Source organism: Euwallacea similis, chromosome 7 (genome assembly GCF_039881205.1).
Source record: "Euwallacea similis isolate ESF13 chromosome 7, ESF131.1, whole genome shotgun sequence".
Lineage (NCBI taxonomy): Eukaryota > Metazoa > Arthropoda > Insecta > Coleoptera > Curculionidae > Euwallacea > Euwallacea similis.
The window spans coordinates 6,823,430-6,841,816 of record NC_089615.1 but is presented as its reverse complement, the minus strand read 5'-3'; the positions used below and the strand labels follow the sequence as shown (position 1 = coordinate 6,841,816).

General features: G+C 33.5%; 3 protein-coding genes across 4 annotated transcripts in view; 2 read left to right on the top strand and 1 right to left on the bottom strand.

The window, feature by feature from the left end:
* Positions 1 to 9,699, bottom strand: part of LOC136410137 (death-associated protein kinase related-like) — an 82,737-nt gene extending 73,038 nt beyond the window's left edge. Inside the window, exon 1 of one of the 2 annotated variants that reach the window (XM_066392142.1) lies at positions 9,210 to 9,699. In XM_066392142.1, the coding sequence (XP_066248239.1) occupies positions 9,210 to 9,331 (122 nt within the window). In that variant the 5' untranslated portion in view covers positions 9,332 to 9,699. The remainder of the gene's footprint in view (positions 1 to 9,209) is intronic. The other variant, XM_066392141.1, reaches the window with a different exon arrangement.
* Positions 9,700 to 11,097: 1,398 nt separating this feature from the next.
* LOC136410142 (HIG1 domain family member 2A, mitochondrial) lies at positions 11,098 to 13,365 on the top strand. Its single transcript, XM_066392148.1, has 2 exons — positions 11,098 to 11,312; positions 13,063 to 13,365. The coding sequence occupies exons 1-2, from the start codon at positions 11,156 to 11,158 to the stop codon at positions 13,224 to 13,226; spliced, it is 321 nt and encodes a 106-aa protein (XP_066248245.1). The 5' UTR covers positions 11,098 to 11,155; the 3' UTR covers positions 13,227 to 13,365.
* A 520-nt stretch (positions 13,366 to 13,885) lies between these two features.
* The window catches only part of LOC136410127 (tyrosine-protein phosphatase non-receptor type 13-like), a 90,942-nt gene continuing 86,440 nt past the window's right edge, over positions 13,886 to 18,387 (top strand). Inside the window, exon 1 of the mRNA XM_066392118.1 lies at positions 13,886 to 13,899. The gene's annotated coding sequence lies outside the window, so the exon portion shown is untranslated. The remainder of the gene's footprint in view (positions 13,900 to 18,387) is intronic.

Here is an 18,387-nt window from a genome sequence, read left to right as displayed (position 1 = left end):
AATCCCACAAAAATCAAAATAAATTAGATCAAATTAGAAATAAAGCACTGGATAAACCATGAAATAAATAATATATTAACCTGCAAGCAGTGAGGTCCGTTAAAGCTAGGTCAATACATAGATCATTGACACTGACGTTGAAACTTATTATAGTTAAAAACAAAAAACTTGGCAATGTGTGATTAATTAACTTTACACGTGTATTCTTCAGTGTTAGCTGTACTTTGACACTCTGATGATAATTTATTTGGTCGGAAGTATCTTTTCTCTAGATACCCAGTATGATCCAGGTTCTCTTTAACATCATCTTTTCACTATAGCTTCTACACCGATAAACACTCAAAAGTTCTACGCAAGTTTCTGTCCATACCTCTTCATTTTTATATTTTAAGTATGTGAGAGCTAGGAAATTGAATATGATTGGTTTAAGTGGTTGGCTTGACCAAGTAAATATTACTGACGACGAACGATATTATAGGAGGCCATTAGCGTACCGTTGCGCCAACCGTTTTAACACCAATTAGACTATTAGTTCAACGTTTAACGAGCAATTGTCTCTAATGTTGCCCGCGTTCTGCATAAACCGAGCGCAAATTAGGGATTTTCGTAACCGCCACCTCACAATCATTTATTTTGTTACAACCATTTGTTCTTTATGGTTTGGTGCTTTCTCAGATTTGAAAAAAATCTGCCTCTTAAAGTTGTGTAACTCCTGGTTTTTGTAAAACGTGTGCAAACCAAAAAAACGGTTGCTCAGCCAAGTGCTCGGTGAGGTTGATCGAATTTAGATGGTAATCAGATTCCGCATTACACAAGATGTATTAATTTAATCAAGTTTGAACGTATAAGTGACAAGATCGACGTGTTTGTTCGATGAACTGGAACGGGCATTGGCGACTTCCTATTTCCTTATTTTATTCCTTGACGCTACTGAGTTTTCAGCGGTGCCACTACAGAATCCAACTGAAGACGTCAGAATCTCTTGCTAATCAAAAATAATGATTCACGAACGCCTCCGGCTAAGAATGAGTCGTTAACGGAAGGTAAAGGTCGTCCCGACAAAAGGTGATGCCAATGATATTCTCGTAACCGACAATGGCAAAAAGCGAATCAATCCAAACTTGTTTCGTGGCTCTCGTCCTGTTGGTTGCTAATGTTCGGTTTGAACAATCATTTTTGCCTTATATCAACGTTTTCCTTTTTTTCATCTCAAAGAAATCTTGTATGTGCTATGCGTGTAACTCAAGAAAGGTTCCTTTGGTCAAGTTAAGCACCAAGTTCCTGATTTATCTTCGGAATAAATAGGTGCGAAGATACAATTACGAATTTCTTGGTTTTCTGATAGTTCAGATGAAGATTAGTGTCTTTACCCAGCCCTTCCGCTCAAGTAATAATCTGTATTATAATCGACATTGCCGCAGCATAGAACAGACTAAATAATTAGGAGGAAGTTTTGTATTAATATAACATTTCATTTTTACTATGGAATGGGCATTTGCCCTCACTGTTAATGAGTACAAAAACTCGGACAAGCAGAGAAAGAACGTATGTTGAAAACCGAGTTAACTCGGTCTTATATGTTAAGTGGTTAATGGTAAAATAACCCGTTGATATACGCGTTAATATCTGATGAGGGAACAAATGCAATTTCATGAAACTTGAAATACGTTGGAATATGATTATAAGTGATCCAATGGTAATATTGACGCTGTTACTATGTTCACACTTTTTACTCTAGATATCACAAGTTTCTGTGATGAGATAAATTAGAAATAAGAATATCTATAAAGAAGAATTTTTCAATAGACTAATAGTTACTTTTGCTATACTGAAACTCTTTTTAATAAACAGAGGTACTTATGCGTATGCGATTAACCAGCGTTGATGATGTACTCTTAATTTCCCTGTCCAACTGTCCATAAAACCAATTTATAAATAATAATTAAAGCCCATAAACAGACGACCAGGTCTTGTCTTAATGGTTTCAGTATCATTTGTCAACAAAACCGCAAACTTTCACATCAACTGGATACTTAAAAGATAATTTCTAAATTTTGCCTGTTACGTTTCCTATTACTAATAAATTAATAGACCGAGGCGATTAGCAAAGCTATTGTTCTTATCAACCAACAGACATCTTAATTGTAAAAGTTATCTTGTGCTTTTGCAAATAACTTCAAAAACTAAATCGTAAAACATTGTTGTTGCGAGATAATTTACATTAAAGAAACCGAAAACGATAACCTTCGCAGGAATTTGTATGCATAACCGGACATATAGACACCAAAACGCATTAACGAGACGGAATGACTTATTGTAGATTCGCAGTTATTACCGTTATTAGTGTTTGTTTATACGCCGAGTAGTTCTTAAGTTCTCTTAAGCTTAGCAATAATTATCAATAAAATTCCGACCATTTTAATATCTAATTGCGGTGGTCATTAGGCTTGCAAGTTATTTATCGTTTAAAATTTTCCTATCTCCATAGTCGATCGATACCCACCTAAGAGCCCATGACATTTTGCCAGGAGACACTAATTACTATGAATAACTCGTTGGTGCAGGATAATTAAGGAATTTGAAAAAAATTAAGGTATTTTACGACCCCCCTCACGGTCCGGCCAGTAATTGCGGTAATATCACGAAACTATTTTATTAGCTGCGTTTCGCAATAGTAAACAAAATACTATACAAAGAACTGTTGCGCACGTTCGACCTCTATAGGAAGCCATTTGCTTTAATTGTCTAAAAATTACGCTAATTGCACACTCGTCCAAGGACAATGGAAACAGATAGGCACAAAGAGTTTTTATCGCTGCGACAACAGCAGCAGCTGAGATATCCACCGGGGCTTTGTTTTGTGTTTGTTCGGCTTTTTTATCATAAGATAAAATGTCAGATAAATTAGTAGAACGAACGTAGATTCCGTGGTAATCGAGATTTTAGCAAACAATAATACTATTTGCAACTATTGGAAATTGGAATTTTGGCCTGAGCGAGTTTTTAAGAGAAAAAAAACACTACAACCATCAAAGTTGGAGGCGAAACATTAACTTTAACATATTTTGAGGTGATAGGTGCTGCTTTATTCAGTCGAGGTCCTGTTCCAATAGCTATCTATCGTTCCGTGCAACTTGTTATGAGAATTGACATTAGGATTTAAGTGATAGTTTAATAAGTATGGAAGAAAAATCATTAATTTGTCATCGGTGACGTTCAACAGCATCGACTCAAAAACCGCTTGATCTTCACCTTATACCCATGCACAAGAGACCTGCAATAGATAGTCAAGAAAGTGAAGTATTTGTAGGGTATCCAGTATTTACATTCTGTAGGTTTTTTAGTGACCAAAATCCTGTATACCAAAAACAAGTTCTGAATCTTCGTTCTGTCGCACTTACTAAAAATTGTGTAAGTAAAAGCACTAATTAGTTTTGGAAAGGATGCAGGCTGAACTAGCTCAATGATAAGACGAAAATCTTTTGCCTTAAAAAAAATTCGTCTACACGATTCAATTATCGGAGATCAAAGGCACAGAAATTAACCAATTGTGGGTATTCTGAAGACTATAACCAAACCACCTGCGAAAAAATTAAGTAAAGCCTAAGAAGTTTACCAGCGACTTCAAAACTCTTAAAATAATTCACGTGGAAGTTGTTATGGCAATAATGCAAAGGTTATTCAGGTTAGTTCGGTTAGGCAAGTCAATTCGTGATTAGGCGAGTTTTTGGTTCAGTGAAAGCACTTTGAGGTTAAAGATATGGGTCGTGAATATTTCTACATAAAAGAATTATTATTAATATTCACTAACTTTTAAAAATCTATCTATAATAATTAATTGCAACCAATAAAGTAACCTCAAAGCAGATTTGTTTGCATTTAAAAAATTTTTTTACTTCTATTACTTATATTTAATTCATATTCATTACACCTACTTATACGTAAACACCAAAAAATCTGCTTAGGCAAAATTAAAGTTTATCTCTCTTTCTCTTCGGGATTCACCAGGATTATACCAACGAGACATATACCTATGTAGTGTCCAGATGATCAGGGACGCCCAACATGACGTTGAAATATTTGTCATTTAGACAAAAATTAGATATTTAGATTCGTATTGAAAAATTAGGACTGAATTGTGAAACTTATTTCATTCTAACTTAAACGATGTGAAAGCTACGGCCCTAAAAAGTGCAAAATACAGTCATATTTTCATATAATCAGATACGTTCTCAATACCAGTATAACATAAAACATCTTTCTACGTAAAGTTCACAGCTAACCGAGGGTTAATAAACTTGTTACTTTGTCGGTCTTCCAAGCTGGATAACCTTGATCGAAAATGCAGCATATCCGGGCCACAAACGGCGTACTAAATCGCATCATACGAATCTCCTTTCGAAGGCCCTCAGGGCACGCCGAATAAACCAAAGAAAAACGTCGTTCCGTAGAAACGCACGTAATTAGAAACAATGAGTAAATTTCATGGTACTTAACTATTCAAAAATGAGTAATAGTCGAAAAAGAACGGTACTTCCGAAACAATACCCACCATTTGTCGAAAAAAAAACACTTCCAAGCGCCTTAAATCGGCCTTAAGCAACTAGGTAGTACTCGGTTCTTATTCGTCGATAATCATTATTGTTTCGGTAACGGTCATTACTCAATCTTGGGAACGTGCGTTGACCTTTCCATGTTTGATAGATTATTGGAAAATTTAGGAACGTCCGAGGAATCGATTGACCTTTTGACCTGATTGGGCAAAGGATCGTGACGTTGATAATAGGTAGAGTTAAGTGTGTATGTGGCCGCTTAGTGAGACCACCAAATACAATATACAAAGTATGTTTTCGACAGTGTGCAAAAGCAGGGGTGAAGTTTCCTGCATTAATACGGAAATGTGTCGTTGAATGTTTTCATTTCGTTTTCATCGATCTGCCCTAGTCTCATTAAACAGAACATAGCATATATACCCATACTTACTTTTTATGTCGAACTAATACGTATGGTAGTCATGATTTTAAATCTACCCAATTGTGAAAAGCTCTGTTAAAATAATATTACATATTTCTAGAATAATTGCCGTGAAGATAAGTGTCTGTATAGCTCCCGGTTAAAAATCGCTCTAAGTGTACATATGATATAGTAACAGATTCCCTTTTAGAGTGCAATAACATCGTTCAAGTGTGGATTAAAAAATTAATGGCTCACCAAATTGCTCATCGGTATGCCAGGCACACACTCTACGACAATTTTAGGATTGCTATGAATGAAAATAAAAAAGGTCAATGTACCGATCTCGAGTTCAATATGGCCATTAGTAAAAATAATATGCCAACTAACTACATATATCCGATCAGGATGTGGCAAGTGTTCGTAATCGGTGATCTCGTGTTTGAAGCTGAAGAATGGTTCTCATTGACATTAAATGTTCTGGTACGTGTCAGTTTGGTACTGAATTTTTTGACCCAAAAAATTACCTTTGTTTGAGTAAATTGGGAATTCAAAAGTCAAACGGTCGTGAGACACGACTTGATTCTTTGGCGAAAAGCGACTGTCCCAGAAACCTTTAACGGCCCAACTTAGGCAAACCGAGATGCAAAGCTGTGATACCGGCCAAATTAGGAGTTCAGAGAAAGAGTTTTTCTGACTATTTTATAGGAATATGTTGACTTTTAGATTGGTTAATGTATCTCCCATCGCCATCGGCACGAGTATGAATCCTAAAGCTTCCTTATAAATTTCTTAAATGACATAAGTTCCTACACTGAGACTCTTGCACTCTAGCTACTTAGGTTTTCAAGTCTTGGAACGAGTAAAATGATCTGACCAAAAGGTGATGTACGCAAACTTCATGCTGGCTCACTGCGATTGACCGATGATTCTCGACCGGCGAATATTTAGCCTACTTTCTCTGCAAAGAACGTCCAACATCAGCTTCTTTAACGCGTTTTAAGTTCGTCCGATTTTGTGTTTATTCACGTCACCTCTTCCTTGTCGATGGTATGCATTTCATCCTGTTTCGTTTTCTCATTTACGTTCAGATGGTGAGGTAATTGGATCAGAAAATAGAGACTATTCAATCAGAACTTTCAGCATAATGAACTAAAATATACTATGATATATCCTTAAGTTTCTTTGTACTTAAAGCTCGCGTTGAAGGTAGAGATGGAGGTCAAAAGAAAATAGTCCTTGAAGTAGTCCAAATATTTTATGTATCCTGGTACCTACATGTATTTGTTAGCAGATTCCTAAATCATGTAATGCATCGGTTTAACCCATATTGCAGTAGATAATCTTCATTGTTCTCCACTGCAAAGACAACTGAGACTCGAAGTTAGATGACTCCTGAGATGAGGCTTTTACTAAAGATAACCTTTTTTTAACAGTGGATCATAAGTTCATCAACAAATATTATTCCAAGCACGGATCTATATTTTTTACTGTTAGTTTAATTAAGTTACGTGTTGAGTTGTCCAAATATGGAATAATTAAGTAGATAAGTATTTGGAAGTACTTATATTGGAAATTGCAGAGCTGGTACTTTTGTAGCATGGAATATTATTATGCTTTTCCTATTAATATACTAGGTACCACCTCTTAAATTCTTGCCCGATATCGTAATATTATTGAGGCATCAAATATCAAATAATTGATACTGGAATATCGAACCTACGTTGTCTAATAATTTTTGCTTAGCGTTGAGACCAGCTGAGAGTCGTTATATATTTACTTTTGATTTATGCAGTTATCTCCATTATGAACCTTATGTTAATGATATGAAATTAATAAAGAAATATAGGTGATTGGGAAGTATTGAGGAAAACAGAGTAATTAATTCCATTCTTGTAAATTAGTGCGAAGGTACCTACTGTATAATCGCACGCATAACTGACAACAATGTTGTATAACATTTTTAGCGATCTTTATAATTGGTTAGTAACAAAGTTGTTTTGGTATCACCATTGAAAACGCCGGAAAACATCAAGAAAAAAATGTAACTGGTAAAAGGTGTCAGTGTCTGAGATCAACATTATTAGCAAAATCGTCATGAAAAAAATTTTTTTTCTTTACCTCGAACTTCACTAGAACAACTAATTTCAAAGATATAGGGATTATTTAAGGATTTCTATCAGGGTAATTTTATAGTAGTATTATTCTCAGCATTATCTCGAGCGATATTCTTACATGAACTCGCAAATGAAAAATATCTCTAGTACGCTCAAGAATGTCCAGAAGAATATCTACTCCGATTAGCAAATCTAGTTAAAATTCCCCCAGTTTACATTATTAGGTATTTCGCTAAAGGGTATTTCATAAACGGGAATAAATAAGTGACAAGACAGGAAATAACTATTCAATGGAGTATACAGGATTTTCAACAGTACAACAAAGCTGTTCCTTAAATTTTTATCCTAACTTTGACTATACAAAGTCCAGAGCAAGTTTATTGTTAAAGTTGGTAAGAATAAACTTGAAATACCAAGTTGAAGTTTTCTTTTGAAACTTTTAAAATATGCAGTCTGAAAATAAATCGGAAAAATGTGTGAATATGATGAATTATAAAAATGACAATTCAATTTTTTTTTTATTAAACATGTAGTGGAACAGCTTGTATATTATTACATTTTAAGAAACCTAAAAAAAATCAAAATTGAAATGTTAAGTTTTCAATTTTATAGAATAAAGATAATGGCTCACCTATAGCTCATATTAGCATTAACAGTGGCGCGTAAGTTTCTTTACCCCTCTAAAAAATTAAAACTTATTTATATCTAAATCCCCATTCTGTGATATACAGGAGACCTATTTTTAAGTTCAAACATGGGTATTTCGGTTATTCGTAGAAATAGAAGATTGATTAAGTTAGAACAAAGATGTGGAATTAAATGATCATTTAGAATCTTCTTTAAAATTGGAAAAATTGCAAGTCTTCCGAAGATATCGACGAAAAACGTTGTTTAGAATTTCGCATTTCTTAAATACTATAAAAACTACTTTTTACGTTCATATTTATTGTAACTACTTCGGTATAAGCGGTAAAAGTTTAGTCCAAATTTAGATAAAGGGTGTTCCCAGGGGTATTCTATTTATAGATAATAAAAAAAAGTCTATTAATACAAAATGTATTTTCTAGTAGAAATAGCTTAAGTTTGAAATTTTTAGTGTTTGCACTGATGCGGGTAGAAGGAATATGAAATATGTAATATAGTTACAAAACAGAAATTTATATTGATCCATAGAGAACGAATTTGAGCATAAATGGTAACAAAATATGAAGAAACAAAATAATAGTAACAAAGAAAATTGATTTGGTTTTAAAATTGAGTTAAGATCCACATATAGAATAAATGGATTGTCACTTCAATTACAACACTCTCAAAATCAGTTATTAATAGGAGTTATTAATGAATGATTTAGTATATACAGAAGAACTTATTAAAATTGGATCCATAGAAAAAGTTATAATAATTTCTGACTGCATTTTCCAAAACTTTAAAAAGGGAACTTAAATATTGTTAGCTACTTATTGAAAGTAGTTTTTCTTTAACTGGTCAAAATATAAGGAACAACCCACAACAACTCTGACTGAAGAAATGATTGGAATTATGAGAGAGTTATATTTGACATTAATTCATAAAATTTTCTAATAATTTCTTTGAATTATCTAAAAATTACCTAAAACTAAATATTGAGAATTAGGTAATCAACATTTTTTAAAACGAATTTTAGAACATTTCTAAAATTATTCAAAATTTTTGTTTAATTATTTTAGGTTTTTTTCCTTGAGGAAGAACCTAGGACTTCTTCAACTTATTGGAGAATTTTTCCCCTGAATGAAATCTTTGAAGGGTATATGTTTTGAATTTGTCTGTTGATCTCTTTAAGGGAGAGTCTAAGGTACAACACCTAAGTGATTGGGACTGGCAGGAATGTTATTAAACAGATCATTATAACAAGGGATCAAGACCAGGTTAGTAGCAAAAAGGAGAGCAAAAACAAAAATAAAATAGAGCACAAAAGACAGGCAGGTACTCAATGAATAAATTTTACCTACTTCAGTATGTAGGCTTACTTATTTCTGGTTTTTTTACCTAGGTTTTTAACCCCCTTGTTAATCACTTTCAAACTCATGGGGGCTGGATAAACAGGTGCATTGATGAAGAGCAATGATATAAATTTATAAAGAAAAATTAAGCAAAACTCACCTGCCAAGTGGAGTTTTATCGACCTCGTAAACCTCCTGTATGTTTGACTTTTGGACGACGCTGTCCAGGACGTCGCGCTCCAGCTGCAACAGTCCGTCGTTGGACGTCTTGTAATCCAGCATTTTAGGTCCAAAATGGGCACTGAATCGAATACACACCGGGACACAACTATCAAAACTTCAAGGACGGTGCCAACAACGGAAGTCTACCTGGTCTTGGGAAACGAAAACAGCTGCCTGCTGTCACCCGTCCGTGTTCCTTTCGAAGGTTATGTTTTAACGTCTTTTCGGGGGACACTTTTTCAACGGCAAACGATGTACAATATGAGGTTTGAAAGGGCGCAATTTACATGGTTACTTACTGATCGGATTTAAAAGCGGAAAATGAAAATTAGCAATGAAAACATGAAACACATTCAAGCCGAACTACCCGAAGCACTGGCCTGCTGCGTTCCTGCCTACATACGACTGACTGACAGATTGAAAAGAAACAAAATCCTCAAAGTAGTTCTCTCTCCAGTCCCCCGTTCTTTGACTGTGCAACATTGCCGGATTGGGCAAGATTTCTACATGTCTTTGCGGAAGAGTGCCTTTACCGCATAATTTAGGTGTGAGAAAATAGTTACTTTGCCACACTGAATGCAATAATAGTTATTTACTTAACAAGTATGAAAAGTATCATATGCTTTTTAGTTTTAAGCTTAAAATAAAAACATAAATTACATCATAGGTGTCGAAGTAGAATTTTTTTTGTATCCTGGAAAACGTATTTTCCTGCAGGAGTTTAAGAGCAGAAAATGACACTTTCCCGTACATTAGCAGATTACATTTTTTATCAATCAAATATGTGTTTATCATTCACAACAATTTGCTTATAAAAGAAGAGTTATTTTCCTTGTTAAATTTTTTATTCGAGAATTGGTTTACGTCAAAATGAGCAAAAATGTACCGAAAAAAGTGAATGTTTGGATTTAGTAAATTGATCAAAAGAGAATTTCTAATCAAATATCATATATAGAGTGGCAATTGATGAATTCGGGAACCCGCATCAGGGCGGCAATATTGCCGGCGAAAGCTATCTAGTCCAACCCAGCATGTTATCAAACGTTACAATAAAACAAGGACGGTCCAAAAAGTCGGTCATAGCTGCATTAATGCGCAGTGGTGCAAATACCCTGATTCGCCATCTGTCATCCGTAACGAGAACCACACGCGAAAGGAAAATGCTCTTTGTCTTTTCTACTCTAGCGGATTGAAATTTAATGTAGTAGTGAGCGTTTTCGTTTTGCATATCCTTCTAGTTATGGGTGACAGATGGCGAAATTTGATTGAAAAAAAAGTATTTTGTACTAGTTCATAAAATAGAATTAGTTTTTCTCTTCTGACAATTGTTAACAATGTTGGAATAAAGAACAGAATTTTTAAGCAATGCTCAATTATCACTTGGGTTCACGAATTCTGGTCTGTGCCTTACCTTACAAAATTTGATATTAGTTTTTAAGTTCATGTGAAGTTGGCAGTTAATATTTAAACAAAATTTAAAGTTGATAGATCAAAATAATAATACAATTGTAGACATTCTTGACAAAAATGACGTACTTTACTAGATTTCTTACCGTAAAACGTAAGGTAACAAATTCATCACACTGCTACGTTAAGTTTGAACATACTACAATGGGCAACACATTCAGATCTGTCAAATTTACGTTAAAGAACGTATTGATATGACAAGGGCAAAGTAATTACAAGAACTTCAGCAGCAAAGACCAAATTTACTGTAAATGCAGTTCAGAAATAGAAAACGACCCTAATTTTAATTTGGCAGTTTTGACGTTGACGCATAGTAATGTCCCTTTTAGGTTATGACAGCATTAAATAAATTAATTTCCTTTAAATTTATTTGAATAAACAAAATAGTTTAATCATTTAATTACTACTTTTAGCAAAATGTCTTTAAACCAGGCCTCAATAGAACTTACTGAAGAAGACTTAGCGCAATTTGATTGGTTAAATCTTCATAAGGAAATGGATCAAATCCTACCTCAAGAATCAAAATTGGAAAAATTAGTTAGAAAATGTAAAGAAAATCCTTTAGTACCTATTGGTAAGGATTTTGACAACCAATTTGCTCAGTTACTATTTGATTAATGTCTTGTCACATTTCTAAAAGTAAAACGACCTAACTGCATGTTGTTTAAATGAGTGTTTAAGTGTTGTTTTTTAGGAGGTATGATAGAAAGTATTATAGTTGGAAGGCCCGTTAATTTAGTAGATTTAGTGTAGTGCTATTGACATAAAAGAAATGCCATAATTCTGAGTTTTATATCACTTGCCATGTGTGTTTCTGTGTTATTTTTTTCATGTAGTTTCAGGTTCATAAAATATAACATTTATAATAATTTTTCAGACCTTCCTTAGTATTTCAATCCCTTTGAAATTCAAGTATTGTGATTACTGAATGTCCATATTAAAAAAATTACAGCACATCAAGCCACATGCCAGTCATTTATGATGAATTGACTTCAAAGTATTTTCCAATTTTTTTTTTCAAACTTTTTGCATTTTTGAGTTCACCTCAAAACTCTACCACTATTTCATAAAGGGTACTATGTCTGTATTTGATTGAAGATTTGCATACATTTTTTGTACTTTCAAGGGAAAATACCATATTAATTGAGTTTTTTTAATTATACCAAAACCTTCGTTTTGCACAATAGCTACTGTCTTCTATCTAAATCTTTTTAATTTGTATCTCTCTCCTCATGATTATGATATCACATAAACCTGTTTTACCAATCCATAAAACTAAGGTTATTGACAATTTCAAAAATCGACTCTCCCTCTGGTGAATAAAACTGAATTAATGCAAAGCATTCTTAACCACAAGCAATCAAACAACAGAATTTTAACAGGATTATTTGACCTTATCAGTAGTATTATGACTTCCGAAAAAATCTTAGTTAATTAGGTTTGAAACAAAGCTTGGTTGAGTCCCAGGTTAGTAACTTACCTATTTTATAGGTTGTCCAGTGCAAAAACTGATGCACATTATAATGCTGAATTTCAGAGGTGTTGCAGGTTGTATGATTAATTTAGTATTTTTTATGTTGCAATTATTTGCTACAAATAACAAAATGGATATACAATCTCTGTAAAATTGAAAAAGAATCATAAACATTTCTTTGACAATGTTCAGTGACAACAAAGAGCCATTGTTGTTTCTTTCCCATTGAAAATACTCTATTAAGGAAAAGACAAGCTCCTTACACCAGTTATTTAACTACTTTAGCATATCAAAAAACACTAATAAACGTAGAGTATGTTCACGCTAGTCCGTGCCCTTAAAAGAGCAGTTTGTGGTAAAAAAGTCATCAGTAAAATTTTTTTTTTGGGAATTTTGATAGAATACGGCAAAAAATTACATGGTATTTAAGTAAACACAATGCTCACGACAAAATAAAATGGTAAAATGGGAAAGGTGTAGTTTACAAAGGGACAATCATACAACAAATTTGGCGACACTGGGCCCTATTGCCAACTTCGTTGTTAACATTTCCATTATTTACGTTCATGTTAAGTTTAAATATATCACAAATCCTTAGCGGGTAGATTACCCTTAGGTCTAAATATTAATTGAAGTTCATCCGTATAATTACTGTTTACCTAAAGACGAATTCCTCTTTGAAAACTTCCTATTTTGAACGTGAGGGTTGGCAATTAAATTACGTGGTTTATGACGTGCATCGATTTTTGTACTGGACAACCTATATTTAATTGACTTCATGTTTCCATATTAATGTATTACATTGAATTCCCATCTTATTTAAATGGTTAACTATTTGTTCCCTATGTAGGTGCAGCAGCCACCACTGCAGCATTAGGCTACGGACTGTGGAGTTTCAGACATGGAAGAGCACAAATGTCACAATACATGATGCGAACTAGGGTAGGAGCTCAATTTTTTACTGTTATGGCCCTTGTTGTGGGCTATATGTATAGTGCCAATGATAAAAAATGAGCTGTGTATATTAGGCTCGATGTGAGGTCTGTACATATATTTAGTCCCAATTAGATATTATATATATTAAAATACTAGCATTTTGCAAAATATTGCATAATGTTGTACAGTGTGTTTAGAAATTTTGAATCCAAAAAAAAAGCAGAAATATTTAAAAGTTTAAATTATTTCTAATATTGCAATATTATGAATTATTTGAGTAAAAACTGAATAATAACTATAGAATAAGTAGCAACAGTTGACGTAATCGATCCAAGAATGCCCCAATTCAGTTTGAAGAACCCTCCAGCATGTAGACTTATTTTCCTTGATTTGCTTTGGTCCAACAGAAACTTCACTTCTTTGTGTATTAAGTGACCGTTTTCGCTCTTCAATTGTCCATTGAGTTTGTTGAGAAAATTGTAACAAATCCTGGAGGTTCTCATTCCCTCGTCTTCTAGTCCTTCCCCTACAAAAGCTATTACAGCAGCTTGGCCCTGAAAATTAAAAAAGTTCCCTTAAGACTTACGACATGACCACTTATTCAATCGTTTAGTACAGTAACAAGTACTAGAATTGTTTTCAGATGGCATAAAAGTGGGATTTGATTATTTTAAGATGTTGATATTGACAAGGCAAATGATAAACAGAACAACCATGCAACAAATACTTATTCGATCAATTCTAATTATTGGTAAATTAAACTGAAATTCTTTATTATTAATTAGGTATCGCATTTTGGATTATAAACAAAGCAACTCTTTTAACATTAACACAATAAAAATTACATTATTATTCTCACTGCTATGTATTAGCTTGTCAGCAAGTGACTGAACAATTTTTGAGAAAATATGGTTTTTCATCAGTTTTGTTTGCGAATTTTTTATTCAACATAGTAGAATATAATAAAATTCTACTGAATTTTCTGCTGACCATCGCCCGGTTTTTAAGTAATTTAGTAATTAATATCATTTTAATTTATGGTATAATCAATGGTATTATTTTAGTGTTAAATTTAAATTGACAATTCAAATGAAAAACACTTGTTACACAAAGTTAATTAAACAACGAATCGAGATGACCTGCCATTGGCGAGTAAATTTCATCAGGTTATTATTATACATGAACCATTAGGCATTTGAATATTTTCTAAATTTGATCATCAGGGCCGTTCCTAGTTAATGCACTGCCCATGTGCGAAACCAACTCTTATTTTTCCAGGGGAAAATATCTTATTTGAGTTTGTTATAGGTATTGTTGAGCACAATACCTACAGTCTTCTATCCACATCGCTTTAACCTCTGACTCTCCTCCAAGATTTTGATACCACAAACTTAGATTTTTACATACGGTCCATTGATGTTAAATGACCGAAACTAACGAGATTTAATAGAGTTGAAATCGATGTTTGGGGTGTTTAAGTTACTTAAACCCAAAACTTTAAAGCGGTATTAGACCTTAATTTTCTCAAATCATGAGAGCATCCTGTTAAATTGAACGATACTGTATAGATCCAATAGTGACGTACTTAATTTACTAGTTTACAATTAACTTCACTAGCTTACCAAACACTTACCAATGACGTCAAAATATACAAAGGCTGCAAAACCACACTAATCTTCTTCAAGCTAACACCGTTGATAACCTTATCGATCACACCTTGCTCCGTGACGACAATAACGTTTTGAATAATATCAATGCACACACACGTGCTTATAATAACAATAAATGTCTTGGAATACCCGTTTAGGCTATTCAAGAGATTGCATAAGTTGTCATGATAATTTTGGAGGTCTCTCAGTTTTCTTCGATTAGATTTAAAATCTGAACACAATTTTTCATTAAAAATATGCTCCAGGTAATCGTTAAATAATGTAAATTTCTCTTTGACTTTATTCAGCGTTAACGAAATATGGCATACTGTGGCATTAACGCTTCCAAAGCAAATACATTTGTAGAAGTACACGTTGTTTCTAGCCCAATCTAAATATGTTTGGTGGAAGTATATGTCAATACTGACTGTAATCAGTGCTAGAAGATACAGCAGGAGGATACAAAATTGAAAAAAGATTCGTCTTTCTTTTACGATTAAGATGGATTTCTTCTCGATCAAAATCTTTTTAAAGAGTTTCATAAAGTTTGACGTATAACTTACAGCGATTATTCCAAAAATATTGACAAGCATGAAAATTAAGTCATCTAAGAAGATCACAAATGTTACGACGTTGCTTCTCATTTCTTTCCCTTGTCTCAAAATCGTTAGCTTTTCATTCGTGCTGTAAATGTAATAGTACATATGAAATACTATAGAGCATACTTGTAAAAATCTTCTCGCGTTTTTGTAACGTGTGGTCAAACTAACGAATTTTAACATTGCAGGAATATTATTGTTTTCTAGGTCTAGCTTATTTCTTTGTTTGTACAGAAGTTTTGAATTTTTCGGTCTTTGTGCAATAGGAGCCATGATGCTCTCTACTAATTGTACTACGACGCTGTTTGGACACGAGGAAAGTTTAATCATTGTCATTACGTTCCTGATGCTAGAGACGATAAATCCAACTAATGAAAGAAGTTTTCTAATACAAGGACTCTGAAATACCTACATTTTATATCAATGATCGGTAGATATTTTTTTAGGTTTTATTTTCTCTAAAAAATTCTATGAAAAATTATATATATTAAAACCAAATTGCACGAGAACATGCATATTTGGAGGCGACTAAAAATAGTGAATTTTAACGTTTTCTGTTAGCATAGCTTTAGAAGCACGTTCGTTATCAAAAACATAAATAAGTAACAGTACAAAATTTGCTAAATCAATTGAAGAACTTGCATGTATACCATAATAAAAAATGAATCTTGTTTAGCAGCAAAACGTTTGATGAATATGTATATTTCTCTGATTTAGTCTTAGGGGCCGGCGTTTGTTAAAACTCGTTTATCGTATCTATTTTTGAATGTGACAAATGTTAATAACAGTATAGTGCAACAAAAAATAATCTGCAGCTCAAAATTAATTAGGGGCGCATGTTAAGTGACCATTACACGGCAATATTTTCCTGTTATTGCCATTGCCCTGACAGGGAATCCTGAGTTTCTTAACTTAAATAGATTACCATTATTGTAAGATAAAAATTATGACGTAACACAAACAAATCAAATATGAATTCTAACAATAACTCTTTCAATTGTTCTTATTGCTGGACATGTACCTATACACTTTACTGTTTTAATCAGATTATACCCTGTATGAGTTCTTTATGGTTCTTTTTGGTTCATTAGGAAGAATCGACGATTTGCGAATTCTCTGTAGATCGTCCAGCTTACTAAACTCCCGATAGACTATCTTCGGCTCAGACACAAATTTAAATACGAAAAACGGTTTTTATTCGCAGCATGCATTACTATCGAATTTTCACATTTGACGCCCCCGCGTGTGCTGCTTTGAAATCTAACGCTTATTAAAAAGTTATAACGGCGTCATCCACCCTTCCAGGCTTTTGTTCTAGCGACGGAAAGTTTTATTCAATGTGGACTGTAACCTGTCAGACCACTAGCTATGTCAATCACACTTTCTCGCGACTAGCATGAGAAATTCCTTGAAGATTTATAAATAATTAAACTTTAGATATACTACAAACTGCTGATGGTGTGTATAACGAGTCAGAAATCAAGAGGTGTAACAGTAATCCCTACTTTTATAAAGTAGGTAGACATGCAAATAATTTATTTTTTCCATTATTAGCTTTAAAAGATCGTACTTGGGTGTGTTGAATTACTGTGAAATAAATTTCACATCTTTTTGTCTAAAACTAGTGAATAACAGGTTGATAATTATACAATGTTGATATCATCGCCATGGCAACTTCATAGAGAACTTTCATTTGCTAAGGAAACGAATATCAAATGAAAAGTCCTCCATTGGTGGTAGGATTCAGAACGTGTTGTCTTTTTTTGTGTTAAATTTTACTTATGCCTAAGAAATCTTACATCTACATCCTACATCGTTCAACGTTGCGCGCTTCGAAGTTTAAACTTAAAGTTCGCGCCATAATAATGTACTTGACAATTTTATGTTATATACTGTTATACTTACCACTGAGGTCATGGTGAATATAGGCTGAGTAACCATAATTAAGAGTTTTGCATCAAAACCACCTAGAACAATTCGCTTCACAGCGTAAAGCATGATAGCAGTAAAGTTGAACAATACATTACTCGTGATGCACATTATCGACATTACAAGAAATGCTTTCGAAGCGCTATTAAATTTATCCAAAATGTTACACAAATTGTTGTGATGGCTGGTAATTGTTTGAAAATTCTGCAATCTTATTAATGCTGCTTTCTCAGGCTTGCGATTTAGTAAAATATCACTAGTCTCAATGTGTGCTACCGAAGAAACTTCAAACGAGGTAGTCATTTTATCCAAGTGATTATTCAGGATCGTGAAACTGTCTTTTATTCGCAATAATAGACATATGAATGTGAACATCATTAAATGCATTACAAAATACCAGATATGTCGCACACAGAAGTATTGGTAAGATCTCCATCCCAACAATTTTCCTAGTAAATAAATTTCAATACTTATGGGGACAAGAGGAACTATGCGCAATAATAATTGCAAAATGTTCTTTAACCATTTTCGAAAAAATGCGGTATTTCTGACAATGCCATCTTTATCGGCTAAGGTGTGATTTCCTAAAGACAGGAGGGTGATCATTTCAAGGAAGTAATCGTTCCTGATGAGAGGCCAAATTCCCAAAATATTGATTGCAGCCAATAAGATGTCGCTTATGATGCTTACCAGTGTAACTACGTCGCTCTTAAAATAGGTTGAATGTGAGACCACGGTGAATTTGCCTCTCGTACAATAAATTATAGTTACAAGATTCAGCACAATGAGAAAATAGAAGATAGGAATGGAAATCTTTTTATGCTTGTTAGTGAAATTAATAAACTTTATCTCGAAAGTGTCGTTTACCACAAAAATCTCCCACAAACCGGCAATATTATTTCTACTCTTTGCTAAATAAGGGTTGAATTCTGGCCGAGCTACTTTGAAACGTGGCATGTTGATAAATAGCACTCGCATGTGAATTGCCTCCACAGGGCTTTATTATGTCAATTATCGAAATGAATAGAAAAGTTGACGGGTGAGAGATATAATCAAATTTGG

Coding starts and splice junctions, on each gene's coding strand:
- LOC136410142 (XM_066392148.1), top strand. CDS start 11,156: ATGTCTTTAAACCAGGCCTCAATAGAACTTACTGAAGAAGACTTAGCG. Junction 11,313..13,062: donor AAATCCTTTAGTACCTATTG/GTAAGGATTTTG, acceptor TTCCCTATGTAG/GTGCAGCAGCCACCACTGCA.